The sequence below is a fragment of the Sporobolomyces koalae genome (genome assembly GCF_050403365.1).
Source record: "Sporobolomyces koalae JCM15063 DNA, S_koalae_JCM15063T_v1_ctg14, whole genome shotgun sequence".
Taxonomy (NCBI): Eukaryota; Fungi; Basidiomycota; class Microbotryomycetes; order Sporidiobolales; family Sporidiobolaceae; genus Sporobolomyces; species Sporobolomyces koalae.
In genome coordinates, this window is record NW_027481757.1 from 75,093 (window position 1) to 92,242 (window position 17,150).

A 17,150-nucleotide genomic window follows, 5' to 3' on the forward strand; every position below is an offset into this window, starting at 1 on the left:
TGCAATCGCGAGCTGCACGCGAGAGACTTTTTGTTCCCCCTGTTTTTTCCCCTTGCCTCTTCGCTTGGCCATCTTGCGCGTCTCAGTAAATCTCGCGCTCGAGATCTCCCCCTGACAATAGTCGCTACAATATCAATGGCTTTGAATTTCAAGCCGATGAACCAAACAAATGTTATAAACAGCACTCGCGCTATTCTACATGGAGTTTGTCTCTCGATGCGTGTATACATCCTGGACACGCTATGTGTACAGACGTATGATATAGACGAGCTGAACCCAAAATGCGAACCCTTTGCACAATAGGATCTCGGCAGTCTCAGCATCCGAAACATTGGTTCAGTGGCCCGCCCGCGAGTCGGTACCGCGAAACTTGGATCAACCATGATGTTCAACGACATCCGAAGCTAGATGTAAAGAGAGGAAGAGAGAGAGAGAGGGGCGGCGGAGAGAGAGAGAGCTTTAGCTGAGCTTGAAAAATTTTCGCGTCTCGCCGCCTGCGAGAGAAAAGAAACAGGCGAAGCGGCGAGTGAAAAAGAATCGCGAGAGAAAACGGGAAAACCGCCCCGAGGCCTTGTGTGACCCCCATCAATCGAAACGCTTTCAGACTTGCCCGCCAAGTTCTGAAACCCGATCCTTGCTCGCCTCCCACCCACGCACCATGGCTTCCACCACCCCTGCGGCTGCCAAGTGAGTCTTGGAAGCGAGCGACTTGAAACAAAAAACCATCACCCTCCTCGATCGAGTTGTCACCCATTTCAACTCGCGCGCGCTCCCAAACCGGCAGACTGGATCAAGTTGCGCGAGTTCAGGTCGCCTGGGCCGACAGATACGACTCAGGCGAAGCGGGGAAGCGAGTAGAATCGAAACACGGACACCCGACCACAACCACACCCTGTGCACTTGGCCGATCACGACCGCTGACCTGTGATCTATTGTCGTTGTACAGGCCCGAGACTCCCGCCGCCGAGGCCCCCGCTGCCGCTGCCGGTGGCGTCGAGAATGTCGAGGAAGGCCTCATCGAGTCCAAGTCAGTCGTCTCTCCACCCTGCGTACACCTCGCATAACGTGCATACTGACACGGCATGATCACTCCTGCAGCTGGGACCAGGTTGTCGAGTGAGTATCCCGTATAGAGATCCGACGCTCTCAGGTTTCGGCTGCTGATCGCGCTGCGTGCTGCACAGCAACTTTGACGACATGAACCTCCGCCCCGAGCTCCTCCGTGGTATCTACGCCTACGGGTCAGTCGCATTTCTGCCGATAGCGTCGCGTATTCAAGGATCTTCTCACTGACAATTGCTAGAATCAATTCAGATTCGAGCGTCCTTCGGCCATCCAGCAGCGTGCCATCATGCCCGTTGTTGCCGTCAGTCTTCAATTCCGACTTTGAGCAGCTCGCACAACAGACGAAAACTGATGCGTTCATTCATCACACGAAACAGGGTCACGACGTTATCGCTCAGGCCCAATCCGGAACCGGAAAGACCGCCACCTTCTCCGTCTCGATCCTCCAGTCGATCGACGTCGCCCTCAAGCAACCCCAAGCTCTCGTCCTCGCCCCTACCCGTGAGCTCGCCCAACAGATCCAAAAGGTCGTTGTCGCCCTCGGCGACTACATGAACATCGAGTGCTTCGCCGCCGTCGGTGGAACTTCGGTCCGCGAGGCCATGGCCAAGCTCCAAGAAGGTGTCCACGTCGTTGTCGGTACCCCCGGACGTGTGTTCGACATGATCCAACGTCGTGCCCTCAAGACCGACCACATCAAGATCTTCTGTCTCGATGAAGCCGACGAGATGCTCTCGCGTGGATTCAAGGACCAGATCTACGACGTCTTCCAACTCCTCCCCCCTACGACCCAAGTCGTCCTCCTCTCTGCCACCATGCCCGCCGATGTCCTCGAGGTCACGACCAAGTTCATGCGCGACCCGATCCGTATCCTCGTCAAGCGTGACGAGTTGACCCTCGAAGGTATCAAGCAGTTCTACATCGCGGTCGAGAAGGAAGAGTGGAAACTCGACACCCTCTCGGACTTGTACGAGACCGTCACCATCACCCAAGCCGTCATCTTCTGCAACACGCGCCGAAAGGTCGACTGGCTCACCGAGAAGCTCCAGGCTCGTGAATTCACCGTCTCGGCCATGCACGGTGACATGGACCAAGGACAACGTGAGGTCATCATGAAAGAGTTCCGTTCGGGATCTTCGCGTGTCCTCATCACGACCGATCTCCTCGCCCGTGGTATCGACGTTCAACAAGTTTCGCTCGTCATCAACTACGATCTCCCTTCGTCGCGTGAGAACTACATTCACCGAATCGGTCGTGGTGGTCGTTTCGGACGTAAGGGTGTCGCGATCAACTTTGTTGCCGCCGAGTATGTTCATCCTCCTTCTCTATCCTCTGTTTCAGAGAACTGATGAGCATTTTTGTTTTCCACCTTTTTCAGGGACGTCCCTGCCCTCCGTGACATTGAGCGATTCTACAACACCCAGATCGACGAGATGCCCATGAACGTTGCCGACCTCATCTAAGCGTGAACCAACTCGCGTCTTGGTAGTCCTTTCCTCACTAGACATTTTCTTCCAACTCCTCCTCCTTTCCCCTTGCACTTTCTTCTCTTCTTCTTTTCTTGATTTGTCGTCCTTAACTTCTCACTCCCAAAACCGACCCTTTTCTCCCCCTTACCCCCCCTTTCCATCGTCGTTTTTACCTTTCTTTATAAAAAGCCTTTTTGGGTTGTCGTCTGTCTCCTCTCTCTCTCCTCTCTCGAAACACCAAGAGGGTTGGGACGGTTTCTCCCCTTTGTGTGGCATTGTAATTCTTTTCTCTCCTTAATCCCCTTCCCATCAAGAGAGAGAGGAAGAAAAGCTTCTTTTGTGAAATTCGTATATTCCCTGAACCTAGCATTCGCCACTTATCGTACGCTACACGGTTGATGTGATCGCTCGGTTCCCTAAAAGGATTTGGCTCATTCGTACGTCTAGCCAGTGCGAAGAGTTCCATAAAGTCCTACTCTAACCCACCACTACTGATCGAGAGATCCGTGCGAGAGATTTATCTCTCTTCTTTCTTCGGAAACACGTTTTCTCCCCAATTCCAGAGTCTCGGGGTTCAACCCAAGTCGTTGCCCAGATCTAAGATTTTGAGTATCGAGTCTCTTTCAATCGTGTTCGCCCTTGAACAAAAATCTTAACAAATGATATAGGTTCCTAGGTCTCCCTTTCTTTCCTTTGTCCGTTTCTTTGTCCTTGTGAATTGATCTGTTGCACTGCTTTGAAGCTTGCTGTCGACATTGTACGCAGACTAATGGCCAGTTCGTCGCCACAATGGTTCCTTTGATCAGCCAAAAACTTTCGTCTCGCCTCGACTCCGTGCTTGCATGCGGTTGATTGATAGCGCTGATCGATCAGCCAAGTCACGAATAAACGCAATTGATTACACTGCAACATTTGCTATTTCTCATCCGTGATTATCTACGAGGTACTGCTTGTAGGACACGCCAAAGAGAGATCTGGGGACTGATTGTGGGACACGCGAAAGAGAGAATCTAGGCAAAGAGCTTGTCTTGGACGTGCGGGTTCTTGACGTAGCGAACCCCCTTGATGTCGGCTTCGTCGACCGCTTTGCGGATCTGATCGAGGTCCTCTTGGGACAATTCAATGTTGGCCGCTTCGACCGATTCACGAACGCCTTCAGGACGAGACTTTGTGTCGGAATTCGTAAAAAGGACAGCGTCAGCCAAACCCATCGATTGTCTCTCCGAGACGATCCAAAAAGGAGCTCACCGATCCGGGTAGAGGAATAATGTTGTCGGCTTGGTGCAAGATCCACGCGACTGCGATTTGAGCCGTCGTGACGTTCTTCTGGTTCGCGACTGCTTCAAGTTTCTCGACGAGTTTGAGGTTGTGAGGCATGTTCTCGTCCGAGAATCGATCCCAATGCCTGCGGAAATCTCCCTCATCAAAGTCTTTGTTGCTCTTGATCTTGCCCGTCAAGAACCCTCCGCCAAGGGGCGAGTATCCGACGATTGTCTAAAAGCTCACAGCAAGGGTTGTCAGTCAGAAGGAAGGGTGTCAGCATCGAAGAGAAAGTTGTACGCACGATGCCAAACTCTTTGCAGGCCGCGAGAACGCCATTCGACTCGATGTCAGGACAGAACGGTGAGAACTCGACCTCGACCGCAGACACGGGTCCGATCGCCGATGCCTTCTTGATCGTATCAGCGCTGCACTCGGACAGACCGATGTACTTGAAGTGACCCTCGTCGCGAAGCTTGATCAGATTCTTCATGGTCTGCTCGATCCCGACTTTCGTGTCGACACGTGCCATTTCGTACAGGTCCATCTTCCTGCCTCCGAGTTTGGCGTTGATAGTCTCGACGTCTTTGCGGAGGAAGTCGAGGTCGGCGTTCGGTGAGAGGTCCGGTTCGAGCCCGCCTTTGACACTCAGGAAGAACGCATCTCGGTGCTCGGGATACTTCTCGATGAAGCGAGCGATCCTCGACAGGTTCGCCGTCTTGTCGTCCGGGTTCGAAGAGTAGAACGCTCCCGAGTTCCAAAACGTCGAACCGAGCGAGATCGCAGTCTGCATCGCTTCAAAGGCTTGTTCATCAGAAATCTGTCAATACCAAGGTTCTCGTGGTCAGTACGGCCTGTTGCGTCCGCCCCCTTCCCGCAATATGGTGGACGACTGACGGGGTTCGGTACCCAGTCCATGCTGCCAGTTCAGTGCGTGTAAACCTGCATCAGCTCGTGCACGGTCCGGAGGCGTGAGCTCACAATATCTCGAGACTCACCGCATCCATCCACTGCCGACGGCTCCGACCTGAGTGTTTGCGATTTTGCGAGAGGGAATAGGCATGACGCTGATTTGGAAAGTCGAGGCGGAGCTCAGCTTCTATGTTCCTCGACAGGAAGGAGTGCCAACACGACGGGCGCACCTAAGAATTTCGGTTGTGTGTAGAGTGTGGGAGTAGATGAAGAGAGAGAGAGAACAGGCGAACAGAGTTTCGGTTTTGGTCAAACCCCCCGAGTGGAGGCGAGCGATTGATGATCGGGATATTCGAGTGGAGCTGCCAAAATGTGGAGGGGGCCGGTCGTCGGGCCCCCTCCACACACTACACTGCCAACCAGCCGAAACTATACGCATGCGCATTCACGCATTCCCCTCCAGGTGTATGAAGCTTTTCTGGCGGAGGCCTCCACCATCATTCGGAGGAGGCGGGACCATGCGGCGGAACACCGTGGAGGTGCACGTACGCAATCGCCCTGCTCCCTTCAGTGCAAGCCGGCTGATCGTCTAGACTCTCACGATTCGCGGGCACATGTCCTCTGTGAGCAGACCACGGGGTGCATGCTCAATCGGGACGCCAGAAGGCGCGCAGGGTCGGGCAAGTTGGGTGGTATGGCGCAGCATGGCTGCTTGTTCTACGCCGAGTCGGCACGAATTGCTTGCTGACTATGGTTCGCTCATGGAAAGCCTGTTAATGGAAGAACTGCTAACAAAAGACTGTAGAGAAATTCAGTTTCGTTTCGACCGTTTGCATTGCTCATGCCTCCCTCTCTTCGCTCCAAATCCTGTTCTCATCTTACTCAAGCGACTCTAGATGAGCTCTCGTCAGAAATAAGCGGAAGTGTTTGTGTCGGACGAAGACAACGAACAACTCGACCCTGCGGATCGCTCGATTTCACGCGGATCGGGACATCCTACCTTGACCGCATCATGTTCAAAAGCTGCTACCTCAGCCGCTACTTCCTCGGAACCTTTCACGTTGCGATCGCGCAATGGACATCTCGTTACTTTTGACCTCGACCTCGCCTCGCGAGAGAACTTCCGCTGCAACTGTGACATCAACAACCCCTCTTGCATCGCAGTCGCGTTCTACCACCAGGTCGGGGTCAAAGCAGCAACGGGATGTGCACTGCGCGATCGCGACGTGGAAGGCTCCGAGGAAGTAGCGGCTGAGGTAGCAGCTTACCGTGTTCTTCCACCAGTTTTCGAGAGCTGCATCTCGAGGTCGACCGAGCCTGCTCGGTCGTTGTTGTTATCGATAATTTAGTTTAATTGCAACAGTTTGACTAGCACAGATATGATGACTATAAGCTGAGGACCATTGGCCAATTCTGCAAGGTCATACCGTCAGCTCGGAACGCAGTGGACGATACATAGTGAGGATTTTCCCGCAAACCTTGACCGAGGAATCTTGGGTTGCGACCACTGGCTCGCCATAGTCGACAAAGCCAAACTTCTTGTACAACGCTCGACCGACTGTCGCACACGTAGCGTTAGCAGATTGCAGCGGACGCCAAAGTGTCCGAGCAAGGCAAGGCTTACATTCTGTTGATCCGAGCACAATGTCGGAACCGTCCTGTTTCGCTCGTTCAATGCCCCATTCGAGTAGACTCTCACCGACTCCTTTGCCTTGTGCAGTCGGATGGATTGTCAGCAATCCCAAATCTGAGAGCGAGCAATTGGATCATCAGCACGTGTCGATTGCGCAAGAGAAGAGCTCCTACCGCTTACACCAGTGCTTCTTCTCGTACTGGTCAGAAGCCTCGTGTATCATTGTAATCAGCTCGATCGTGCGTTCTGCATTTGCGCCTTCGGGAAGAATGAAGGGAGTTTTATTCTCCTTCCGTTGACTCTTTTCTGGCACTTTGGACCACACTGCAAAGCCGAGTACCTTGTCGCCACGTTTGGCCACAATGACCTCATGCTTGTCATTTGCAGTGTTGCCATCGTTGTCAATTTCGTCGAACCAATTCTCGAGTCGTCGCTTGAACGCTCGGTCGGAAGCTTGGCGAGTGACATTCTCGAAATTGTATCTCCAAATCGTGGTCGGTCTGAACGCTTCAAAATAAATTTCGCACATGGCAGGAAAGTCGGATCGGCGGAATGTACGAAGCTCGAGTGGCGGTCGTCGCATCGGCCACACCTGTGGAAAGACAATGCTCAATCTAACGCAATCTCGTCCAGAGCTGGACGTTGTGGACTTACTACCATCTCGTTGTTCTCTCCGCCCGTGATGGGCTCGCCAAAGTCCTCAAAGCCAAACTTGCGATAGAGGCCCATGCCGACATCGGTCGCCTCGAGAAAGGTAGCGACTCCTGCGCGATCAGCCTCGCGACAACCCCATTTCAGCAGTTTGCTACCTGCTCCAGTTCGTTGTATGTAGGGGTCGATACCAAGCAGGTGCAAATCTGTTCACAGGTCAAAAGTGCAGGATCGAAAAAGCAAGAGTGGTTACAGGCCATCAGCGGGATTTTCGTGTCGTTAGAGCCGAAGGAGGGGACGTACGATAGAAGGGTTCATCAACCTTGGGGTCCAGACGGCCAAAGAACTCCAGTGCGCTGTCAAGGTCGGTCCCTGGGGGGAAATTTTTCTTGGCTTCTTCACGTTTCTGCTCGTCGGTCTTGCCCTCGTCCTCTTTCGCTTTCTCTGCGATCTCTTGCGCCGTTTTGGGTAGATCCCAGTACGCTAACCCAACAATCTTTTCGCTGCCATCGTCCTGTGTGATGACAGCTTTGAACATTTCCGACTTGTCGCTGGCGATGCGCTTGGTGAACCTCGCTGCGGCGTGTTCGACATGATCGCGCCGAGCCACGTTGCCAAACAAGCGTTGCGAGATGACCGTGTTGTCGAAAGCGTCGAGGAAGATGTTGGCGAGCCTCTCGCAGTCGTCTGGAATCGCTCGAGCGATCTGTACCATGTCGAGCAGCGGCACAGGCGATATAGGGATGTTGTACTGAAGCAAGGAGCGAGTGCAAGTCGAGTATGAAGCCACAGGGCGCCGCCGGGTGATCAATTCGAGTCAGGGCCCGGGATGATTCATGAAGCTCCGAAACCCACGCGGTCCGACTCGTCTCCACCTTCGCGACCGACGGGCCACGGGAGTACTGCTGAGAGCAGCCGCCAGCCTCACAAGGTGCCGCCCGGAGCGCTATGGTAGCTGATGCCTTGTCTTGACTCGCGCCCCACCCGATAATTGCGCGGAATGACACGTCATTTTCCGCCGTCGCCTTCTTGCCCGCTAGGCGGAGCTCATTCGCTTGCACGAGCGTCTCCGAGAGCAATTTTGCTCTGCTGCGCTCGACGGTGCTTATGAGCTGCCCATTCGCGATCGAATGTTTTGCAGTGTTGATGTCGCAAACGCGGCCGACCGGCGCGCACGCGCGGTCGCAGGAATACATCTTAAAGCTGTTGTTTTTGGTTCTGCTCTTCCGCCTGGCCTCGTTCTTCCCACTTTCATCCAAACTACAGTCTTGGTCTTGACGTCTTCAAAATGCTGGTGCTGCTTCCTCTCGCTTTGACCGGAGCTTTCGCGCTTCTTCACACCACGGTACTTGCGCTTCCCACCTCCGAAGCGCCGACTTGCGCCATCAGATGCTTCCAAAAGAAAGTCGAGGAAGGCGACTACCTCGCACCGGGAGCAAAAGGACTGCATGGTTTGTGTTCGACGCCGGAATGGGTCAAAGCTTACAACAATTGCATCGAAGACAACGTACGTCTCGCTTTCACCGCACGCCTCGTAGCCTCCCGAAACTGATCCCGCGCGCACGATCTGAAAGTGCAAGGAATCTTTCTTTGAAGAGGCGTACTTGTTTGGAGTCAACGTCTGTACCGGGCAGTACCCAACCTCAGGTCAATCCCCTTTCAAGCGTCGCGGATGTAACCACCGCTGAGACTCCTTTGGATGTGCGCGCAGTGTACAAGGGCGACACATCGTCTGCTCGCAAACTCTCGACATCGTGTCAAGGCGATTGTCCCTCATCCTCGTCCTCCGCTTCCGCTTCTGCAACGCTCTCGTCTCACGTATCAGCTTGTACTTGCACCGAAACGTCGCATAGTCCTGATGCGACACAAATGTGAGCCGTCAACTCGCGTCAAAGCTGAATGTGAAAGCTGACGTCGTATCCAAATCACGGTGATAGCCTGGTCGGAACCTCCGTGTCTTCTTCGCAGCCCGCTTCGATCACAAGTTCCGTGCCTTCTACCGCGACTGCTTCGGCTCAGATGCAACCTTCAGCGACAGCAGTTTGTCTCTTTCTCGCTTCATCTCAGGGTTGGCACTCCGCTCATATTACTGCGTACCAGACTTCGGATGCAACCAGACTCGTGGCAGGATCCTCAACTGCATTGATCGTCCTCATGGCTGCCCTAGTCTACTAGACCCTGCCTTACCTCTGTCTCGCCGCCGCGATATGCCATAACTCGCGCAATAGTTCCCTCCTTCGACTTTCTTTCGGTTTCTCCCTTTTTTCTCTGTACCTCTTTTCAAGCATTCGCGCTCTAGTGTCTCTGAGCCCTGGGTTGCCATTGCTGCAATTGCTCCTTGGACTGTCTTGTTTCGATTCGCAAAATGACTTGGTGCCGCTATTCATGTTCTCTCGCCGTAAAGCTTTCTCTCTTTGCGTCAAGCGCGAAAGACTCAAAATTATTGTTTCGTTACAGTTAAGATTCTCGTGGACAAACTAGCTTCATGAATCATGATGTATCTACAATTGGAACCAAGAAACGGACAAAGGTGATATTTTCCTCCGCCAAGGTCAAAAGACGAGATTGTACACATTCGGAAAATCAGGTTGGAGGGGGTTTAGAATCCGTATGTCTCGATTCGATCGGCACAAGTACCAAAGATGCGATCGTAAATTCGAGTTTGTTTGCCATAGTTGCGTCCGGATTTACCAAACCGATGATGCAAATCCTACATCATCCATTCACAACAATGTGTCAATTCAAAGATACTGAGAAAGTCACTGGAAGAGAGAAAACGACTGACATGGTCTTCGACGGCGAGATCCATTTTGAGCGGTTTCAAGATCCACCCGAGGACGGGATGAGGCCAGTATGCACGAATGCCGGAATGTCCGAGCATCTCGACGTACAACGTGTAACACATGGTGATGTACAGTTCCGAGAACGACATGGGTACGAGCCACGACGTGAGTGCTGGGATCAAGAACACTTCGAGTAATTCTTGTTTGTCTTCGGCGAGAACTTGAGGTAGGGTGGGGAAGAATCAGTTTCAAGACTTGGAATTTCATGTCAAGGTATGCGAGACTCACTGCTGAGGATTGGGGTGGGGTGCTTTGTGGTATGGTGATGCGAGTGAATCGACCACAGGTAGTCGTTCTCATGCGTGAGGCGGTGGTAGCAGTACTGTGGGAAGCAGGCGACAAAGATCAGGAACTGCGGCCAGACGATGACGGCGAAGATCAAACGATGTACTTACGAAGAAGTAGTCGAGCACGATCTCCCACAAAGCAAGTTTGAAGGGGAAATTCCAACCAACGGTCAACAAGGGCTGATCGTGTTTGTTGTAGTGCAGCGTGAACGCGATTGCCGTGCGCACAAACATGTACACTAGAAAAGGACAAGTCAGGAGTTGGCCTCGATGCAGCAGCAACGAGAATCAGTACATACCGGTGATTCCGATTGCGAGATGAGGCACGGACTTGTCGGGAGTTCGATCGCGACCGATTTGCTTCTCGTCAAAAGTGCCGTACTCGACACAGTAGTGGTTCAAATGTTTGACGGTCTGAAGGGCAAAGTGGAGGAAGAAGAACCAGTACAGAGGGTAGGCGAGCGCGAGGGGCCACTTGTGGTCTGAATCACGGACGTCCACAGCGAAACAGGTCAGCTTGGGCATAAATCCCGGGCAAGCAGGTTCTACCGCGACGTACTCGGCAACAGCCAGTAAGCTGCTTGTTGGATTGCGAGGGGAACGAGGGCCCGGCGAAGGATAAAGGCATGTTCTTTCCACATGGGATGAATCGGAACAGCTCCGCGGTCGATCTTTTCATCGACGAGCTGATGCATGATAGCTGGGCAGGTGGCGAGATCGCACAGCCATTCAGCGATCGTCATTTCCGACTTCTTCTTGAGGTACTGTCAAGTGCGAGTCGATTGAGCTCGACTCGGTCTTTGGTCGCGGAGGTCAACGAGGAAAATCGACTCACGAAAGTTGAAGGAGGCCGTCGATCGATGAGCTGACGAGTCGTACGCACGTCCGAGGTCTCGTTCTGTCGATCGGGATCGGTCGCATACGAGACTGGGGTTTCGAGCGACGGCGACGAAGATTCCGACGTGAGCGAGCCGCTCGATGGCCGCCGCTGAATCGGCACACGCTCATGATCGGACATGGTCCTTGTAGTCGAATCGAGTGCTGAAGGTGTATACATGCTGGGATTGTGCAGCAGGACAAAAGATGCTATGGAACGGTCGATTCGCGAAAAGTGCACGACGGCGAACTTGGCGCTCGAAACCTTGCCGGTGCCCGCGACACGTCACGCCCTAGCATTCACGTTTCAACGCCGCTTTCGGGCTGTTGCCTTTTCGAGCCTCATCGGTTGTTTACCCTCCTTTACCGGTGGCAGCGTGTCCGAAGGCTTCCAGTAGCGCGAGTTTCAGCGGCAACCGACAGGGGGTGTTGATAAAAGGTCTTCTTGGCTGCCAGACGGCGCGTCACAGCTCCGTCGCTAGCTGTTTCTGGCACGGACGATCCTTACGAAATTGGTATTTCTGCTGGCGGCTCCTGCTACCTTGTAAGCTAGTGACTTGGGGGATAAGACCGCTACTGCGTTGGCGTGGCATCGGTTGCTATCTTCGAGCAATCTGCTGGCTCCAATTCGCGTAGGGTTGTAGCCATGGTTGCAACAGATTGTGCATGGTTGATGGCTCCCGAGCAGGCAAGTTGGCGAAGAGTGCGGGTGACGAGAACCGAGCTGCGGACGATCACGCCCGCGATCAGCTCGTTCACCTCTCACTGGCGCAAGACCCACCGCGTCCGATTAAGCATTCGATAAATCAATCGTACACGCGATGCCCGGGATCGAAGCAGGGCGAGTCGCTGTCGGACCCCACTTGCTCGGCTCGCTGCTCACCGCTCGTCCTTCTCTCTCCTTAACCGCCAGCACAGATGGGCAGACCCAGTTCCCACAGATACCAACCTGCCTCAAGATCATACCCACCAAGCAGAGAGTAAGCACTCGTCCTTCATCACCTTGCAGACTATCGGTTGAATGACGGTCTCTTCACTCTCTACAGGCGAGGGTCCAGACCGTGCTCTCAGGCTCGAGAGAGCGAAACGCATCCGTCAGAGCGTACGCATTCGATTCAACCTCTTTTGTACTACAAACAGCTCACAAACTCCGAATCATCTGTAGTTCCCACCAACCCGCCCGTTCGTCTCGATCTGTGTCTCGACCACTCGCGAGAGTTGCAGTCAAGGCGCAGCGTGTCATAATGCGCACTTTGTTCGAGCCCTCCGACCTCACACCGAAATCACTCTCGGCGACTGTTCGTACCTCAACACGTGCCACCGCATGGACAGTTGTCGGTACGTGCACTGGATCATCGAGGATCCAGGCAAAACGACTCGAGTCGAGCGACCTCTCGAAGTATCGGCTGCTTCAAGTCAAGATTCAGAGAAAGTGAGCTCGCAACTCTTGACTTGAACAAACAGTTTCGACCAAGCTGATTCTATGTTTCAAACAGCCACTCCCGCCTCAATGGGTCAATGCAGATCTGAGACAGCTCGACGTGTCGGTGCTCGGCAAGTTTGATGTGGTCGTCGCCGATCCACCTTGGGCGATTCACCAAGAAGTGCTCGACAACTTTCTTTCGTTTTTGACCTTTCGCCAGAGTCGCTGACCATGTCTCTCGTGTGGTAGCTTCCATATGGAACCTTGACAGATGCCGAAATGATGGAGATGCCGGTCGGCAGCATGCAAGATGAAGGTGGTCTCCTGTTCTTATGGGTAACCGGTCGCGCGATGGAACTCGGTAGAGAGTGTCTCGCCGCATGGGGGTGAGCCTCGACTTCCTCTCACGAAACGATTTTTACCTGTAGACTGAACCCGTTCTTTGTTCAGATACGAACGGATCGACGAGCTCGTGTGGATCAAGACGAACCAACTTCAAGGTTTGATCAGGACGGGTGAGGGTTGCTCTTGTTCTCATGCAAAAGTGAAGCGGACCTCTTGATTCGACCCCTTTTTTTGCTCCAATCTAGGTCGGACAGGGCATTGGTTGAATCATTCGAAAGAAGTGAGAATTTCTCGTGGGAATTTCGCTCTCGAACTCGGGAAAATACTAACTCAGCCGGATCTGGCAAAAAAACAGCATTGTCTCGTCGCTGTACGTCGACCGAATCCCGAACAACCGGTTCGATTGCCAGATTGGTTCAATCGAGGACTCGACACTCAAGTCTTGCTCGCCGAAGTACGACAAACTTCTCGCAAACCCGACGAGTTGTACGACATGATTGAACGAGTCCTGGGAGGGAAAAGGAGAGGTAGGAAAGTTGAATTGTTTGGCAGGAAACACAACTTGAGAGATGGGTGGTGGACCCTCGGGAACCAGTTGGGAGATCGAGATCAAATTTTCGATCCTCAGGTGGTCGATAGGTTCACAAAGACGTAAGTCTTGAAAAGACTCCTTAGCTCAGACGCGATTTGCTAGAAACTCATATACCTTGTTGTGCGTTTCCAGGTATCCGGATCGTCAAGTCAAGCTTTCGAGCCTGCCATCAGAGCAAACAGATTGATTGGGGAATCACACAGCTCTATGAACACGATATGATACACGTTCGTCCTTTGATACTGACTGATGAACGCTTTTGCAAGGCCACATGCTTCAATTCTTGCCTCCTTCGATCGACCACGTGTCTCGGTACCATTCGAGTTCGGCTTCCATCGCTCGTTTCTTCGATTCTTTGCTCCGGAACCCATGACCCTCACCTTTGAAAATGATAATGTCACACTTGCCCGCGTTGGGGTTTGAACGAATCTTTTCGAGCATGAGAGTCGCTTGCGCTTCAGGTACGATCTTGTCTTCTGTGCCTTGCAACAAGAGGAGAGGAGCAGTGATCTGTGCGGCCTTGTTCAGTGGAGAACGTTCTGATAACGGCGCGGAGGGTGGGCGTCAGCGAGAACAAAAGAAGTAGAACCCTTATCCCGATAATCGGTAGGACAATCCTCGAGCTTGTACTGACCTCGGTAATTATCGGGAACCTGGTCAGGGGTACCACCGAGCAGATTGAACAGGTACTGTGACTCGAACTATCCCGCAAGTCGTCCAGAGTCAGGAACGCCATGGAGGAAGAGATCAAGAAAAGGCGAGAGAGTAAAATACCTTGTGCGTATCATCCGCAAGAGCTTTGAGATCAGAAACTCCATAGTACGAGCATCCGGCGGTAAACACTTTCGAATCACACAGAGCTGCAAGCACGGTGTACCCTCCTGCACTTCCTCCCGTGATCGAGATTCGGTTCTGATCGACTCGGTTCGAATCCCTCAAGTGTTCGATACACGAGATCGTGTCTTGAACATCGACGACTCCCCACGTACCGACAAGTCGTCTACGGTACGCCGAACCGTGTCCAGTCGATCCTCCATAGTTGACCGCACAGAACGCGAACCCTCTCGAAGTCCACCACTGAGTCGTCCACGACAACGCGGGTGAGACTGAGCTCGTAGGTCCTCCGTGAATGTAAGTGACGAGAGGAGGCAATTCTCCAGGTTCACCCTGGTAATTTTTCGACTTTGGAGCGTAAAAGATTGCATGTCCTGTCGATCCGTCCTTCGTTGGGTACTCGATTTTTTCGCCGATCGAGATGTAAGCGGGATCGACTGATGCCGGCGAAGAGATTTTGAGAACTTGTTCCGAGATTTCGTCCTTGGACGAGGAAGCCCTCGGCAAGGTCAAGATCGAGACGACTGCTGGCGATTCGGCTGGAGAGGCGATCACAGCAACACAAGTAGGCGAGATGACTCGGAGGGACGTGATCGCCACGAAGCGAGTGGGGATGAGCGTTGACGTGCCCTTTTCGAGGTCGATGATGCGAAGTTTGCCTCCCGAGCTCTTCGAGATCCACGAATCTTGAGACAACGCTCCATGTGCCGACAAGCCAAAAGTCCAGTCTGGACCGGTCACGTCTTCGTCGACGTGCTCGTTCAACAAGGGTTTGATCTCGTCGGTTTGGCCAACCTCGTACTTGTACAGCTGTTGCCAGTTCGTACGATCGCTCGAGAATACAAGAGTCTCGGCTTGTCCGTCTTGTCGAGTCATGGCCCACCTCGGTTGCGAGACGGCTTCTTTCGCTCCAGACTGACCCGCAACTTTGAGAGGTTCGCCCTTGACAGGGTTTGACGTGTCGAGCTTGCCGTCACCGTCGAGGTTCGTACTGACGACGAAAACTTCGCTACCGTCCCAAGGCATGTCGGGATGAATCCACGAATGGAACGAGATGAACTTGCCCGAAGGCGAGAATCGAGGCGATGCATAAAAGTCTCTACCCGAAGCGACGGTCGAGAGTGATTTCGAGTTTGTGTCGATCAGGACGATCGAGTTGACGACGTGAGCTGGATCAGGTTTCGTGTGATCTTCGAGCACGGCTAGAACGAGTGAAGAATCGGTGGGATGGACTTCGAAATCGGCGAATCGGTACACGTCACTCTCGGGAGTGATCTGGTTCGGTTCAGACCACGTGCCATCACCCGTACGAGTGACGCTGTACGCGTTGCCGACAAAGTTGGAAAAGATGATCGTTTCGCCGTCTTGGGTGAAGGTCCAACTTCCTCCTCCATACTCGTGTACGCGACTGCGCACGTTCCACTGTTGATTGGGCAAGACCTCTTCCGTAGTCGAACTGCCGATGCGCTGATACACGAGGGTCGATCGACCCTTTTCGTCCGGTCGCGATTCGTTCCACCCGAGGGCCTACATAGGAACAAGTTCTTTTACGATTAGCTCACACACGCTTGAGTCCCTGTTACGAAAAGAAAGACGTGCTGAACTCACTTTGCCGTTTCGAGCGACTTGCAACTCGGACAACCCGACTGTCGCGGTCAAGGTCAAGTCTGCCGTGATCGGAGACGGCCAACTGCCAAAAGGTTTCGAAGACATGGTGCGAGTCAAGAGGGACCGAGTCAGACTGGTAGAGAGATGACTGCGAGCAAGCATGAGATGGAGCAGATACCACGCGGCGTCGAGAGTGGTGCCCAAAATCTCGTAATCGTGACTCAGGGGAGGGTTGCAGCTACGCGAACACGGAAAACTCGATCGCGTCCTCGCAACGTGTTTCTTTCCTTTCCACCACCTCATACTTTGTCAAATTCCCTTCCGTCTACAGCATTCTCTCTTCGCAGAAGAATACGACACTTCCGGGATATTCATCTCGGCGACAAGCACACGGAAGGAGCCCATTGAGGTGGAGAGCAAAGATCATCTAAGCGCCCTACAGTTCGTGACCCCCTCTCGCTTGTCGAATCTTTCAGGGGTCTGGACTGGGACGGGAGATCGTAGATTCTATAGTCGGAAGTGACGTTGCGAGTTGCAATCTAACCGATACCCACAAAGTCGCGCCCTTAAAATTGACCGACATTTTTTCTACTTTTCTCCCTTGCTCATCCCTCCGGACGCGTCAAAGTTACCTCACCTGCAAGCTGTGGCTAGTGCGCATCGATCTAACCGAGAGGATTGTCCCTGGAGCGTCTCATCGTTCGAGAATGTTACCTTGAAAATTCATACGCTATCGAGTGCGCCGAAATCGGTCTCACGCTACTCTGCGCGCTTATGTCTGCGCCTGTTTGTGCGCTCCTTCGCCTCGTGTGGGGAGGGGCTCGTGCACACCACCTGCGCCCGCCAATGTGCTCTATTCGCTGCCCATTGGGCGTCGTCGGCCTGTCAATGTCCCTCAAGGTGCGCTGTCTTCTGTGCCTTCCCCACCTTCAAACTTGTGCATTTTCAGCGTCGATTTGCAGGCGATCCACCAAGCGATTTACTGTGCCTCTACTCGAGCACTTACAAACAGCGTGCCGCAACCACGCAACGAGAGTCCGGTCAAATTCCGGCCGCTGCGAGATATTGGAGCAGAATCGCAAAGCGCGGTCCAAGCGGAGGTTATCGGCAGCTAAAGCGCTCATTAAGAGCTCTTCCCGACAGCTCGACATTACTGACTTCCAGGCTCGCAAAGAACACTGTATTCCAGAAGGCACAGGCGCCTGAAGACCCTTTTTTTGGTTGTTTTCCAGTATTTCCATATCTCGATGGAATCTTGCGCTTGTCTGTGCGAGATCGCAGCGAGTCGCCATCGATCTCGGCGAAGCGTGACTCCGGTGCGTAATGTTCTCCTGGATCGCAGGCTTCACCGA

At 53.3% G+C, this 17,150-nt stretch overlaps 7 protein-coding genes across 7 annotated transcripts; 3 read left to right on the forward strand and 4 right to left on the reverse strand.

Annotated features, from left to right (window-relative positions):
• Positions 1–658: 658 nt before the first annotated feature.
• JCM15063_000488 (uncharacterized protein) lies at positions 659–2,528 on the forward strand (the record flags this gene model as incomplete). Its single annotated transcript, XM_076678406.1, has 7 exons — positions 659–687; positions 947–1,027; positions 1,099–1,116; positions 1,185–1,241; positions 1,315–1,366; positions 1,443–2,371; positions 2,444–2,528. The coding sequence occupies 7 exons, from the start codon at positions 659–661 to the stop codon at positions 2,526–2,528; spliced, it is 1,251 nt and encodes a 416-aa protein (XP_076534389.1).
• A 1,016-nt stretch (positions 2,529–3,544) lies between these two features.
• Positions 3,545–4,857, reverse strand: JCM15063_000489 (aldo/keto reductase family protein; the record flags this gene model as incomplete). Its single annotated transcript, XM_076678407.1, has 5 exons — positions 3,545–3,700; positions 3,783–4,028; positions 4,099–4,614; positions 4,692–4,713; positions 4,793–4,857. 5 exons carry the CDS (start codon positions 4,855–4,857, stop codon positions 3,545–3,547), a joined length of 1,005 nt encoding a protein of 334 aa, XP_076534390.1.
• A 1,235-nt stretch (positions 4,858–6,092) lies between these two features.
• JCM15063_000490 (uncharacterized protein) lies at positions 6,093–7,705 on the reverse strand (the record flags this gene model as incomplete). The annotated part of the gene is made up of 6 exons (XM_076678408.1): positions 6,093–6,119; positions 6,185–6,264; positions 6,331–6,453; positions 6,520–6,931; positions 6,994–7,196; positions 7,294–7,705. The coding sequence occupies 6 exons, from the start codon at positions 7,703–7,705 to the stop codon at positions 6,093–6,095; spliced, it is 1,257 nt and encodes a 418-aa protein (XP_076534391.1).
• A 573-nt stretch (positions 7,706–8,278) lies between these two features.
• On the forward strand, positions 8,279–9,165 carry JCM15063_000491 (uncharacterized protein; the record flags this gene model as incomplete). Its single annotated transcript, XM_076678409.1, has 4 exons — positions 8,279–8,497; positions 8,565–8,637; positions 8,702–8,861; positions 8,928–9,165. 4 exons carry the CDS (start codon positions 8,279–8,281, stop codon positions 9,163–9,165), a joined length of 690 nt encoding a protein of 229 aa, XP_076534392.1.
• Positions 9,166–9,589: 424 nt separating this feature from the next.
• JCM15063_000492 (sterol desaturase family protein) lies at positions 9,590–11,138 on the reverse strand (the record flags this gene model as incomplete). The annotated part of the gene is made up of 7 exons (XM_076678410.1): positions 9,590–9,700; positions 9,776–9,993; positions 10,062–10,155; positions 10,229–10,359; positions 10,420–10,602; positions 10,680–10,884; positions 10,956–11,138. The coding sequence occupies 7 exons, from the start codon at positions 11,136–11,138 to the stop codon at positions 9,590–9,592; spliced, it is 1,125 nt and encodes a 374-aa protein (XP_076534393.1).
• An 879-nt stretch (positions 11,139–12,017) lies between these two features.
• Positions 12,018–13,543, forward strand: IME4 (mRNA (N6-adenosine)-methyltransferase; the record flags this gene model as incomplete). Its single annotated transcript, XM_076678411.1, has 8 exons — positions 12,018–12,098; positions 12,162–12,428; positions 12,493–12,600; positions 12,669–12,805; positions 12,870–12,934; positions 13,010–13,044; positions 13,120–13,415; positions 13,489–13,543. 8 exons carry the CDS (start codon positions 12,018–12,020, stop codon positions 13,541–13,543), a joined length of 1,044 nt encoding a protein of 347 aa, XP_076534394.1.
• Positions 13,544–13,632: 89 nt separating this feature from the next.
• On the reverse strand, positions 13,633–15,903 carry JCM15063_000494 (uncharacterized protein; the record flags this gene model as incomplete). Its single annotated transcript, XM_076678412.1, has 4 exons — positions 13,633–13,895; positions 13,991–14,057; positions 14,131–15,717; positions 15,799–15,903. 4 exons carry the CDS (start codon positions 15,901–15,903, stop codon positions 13,633–13,635), a joined length of 2,022 nt encoding a protein of 673 aa, XP_076534395.1.
• Between the last annotated feature and the right edge of the window lie 1,247 nt (positions 15,904–17,150).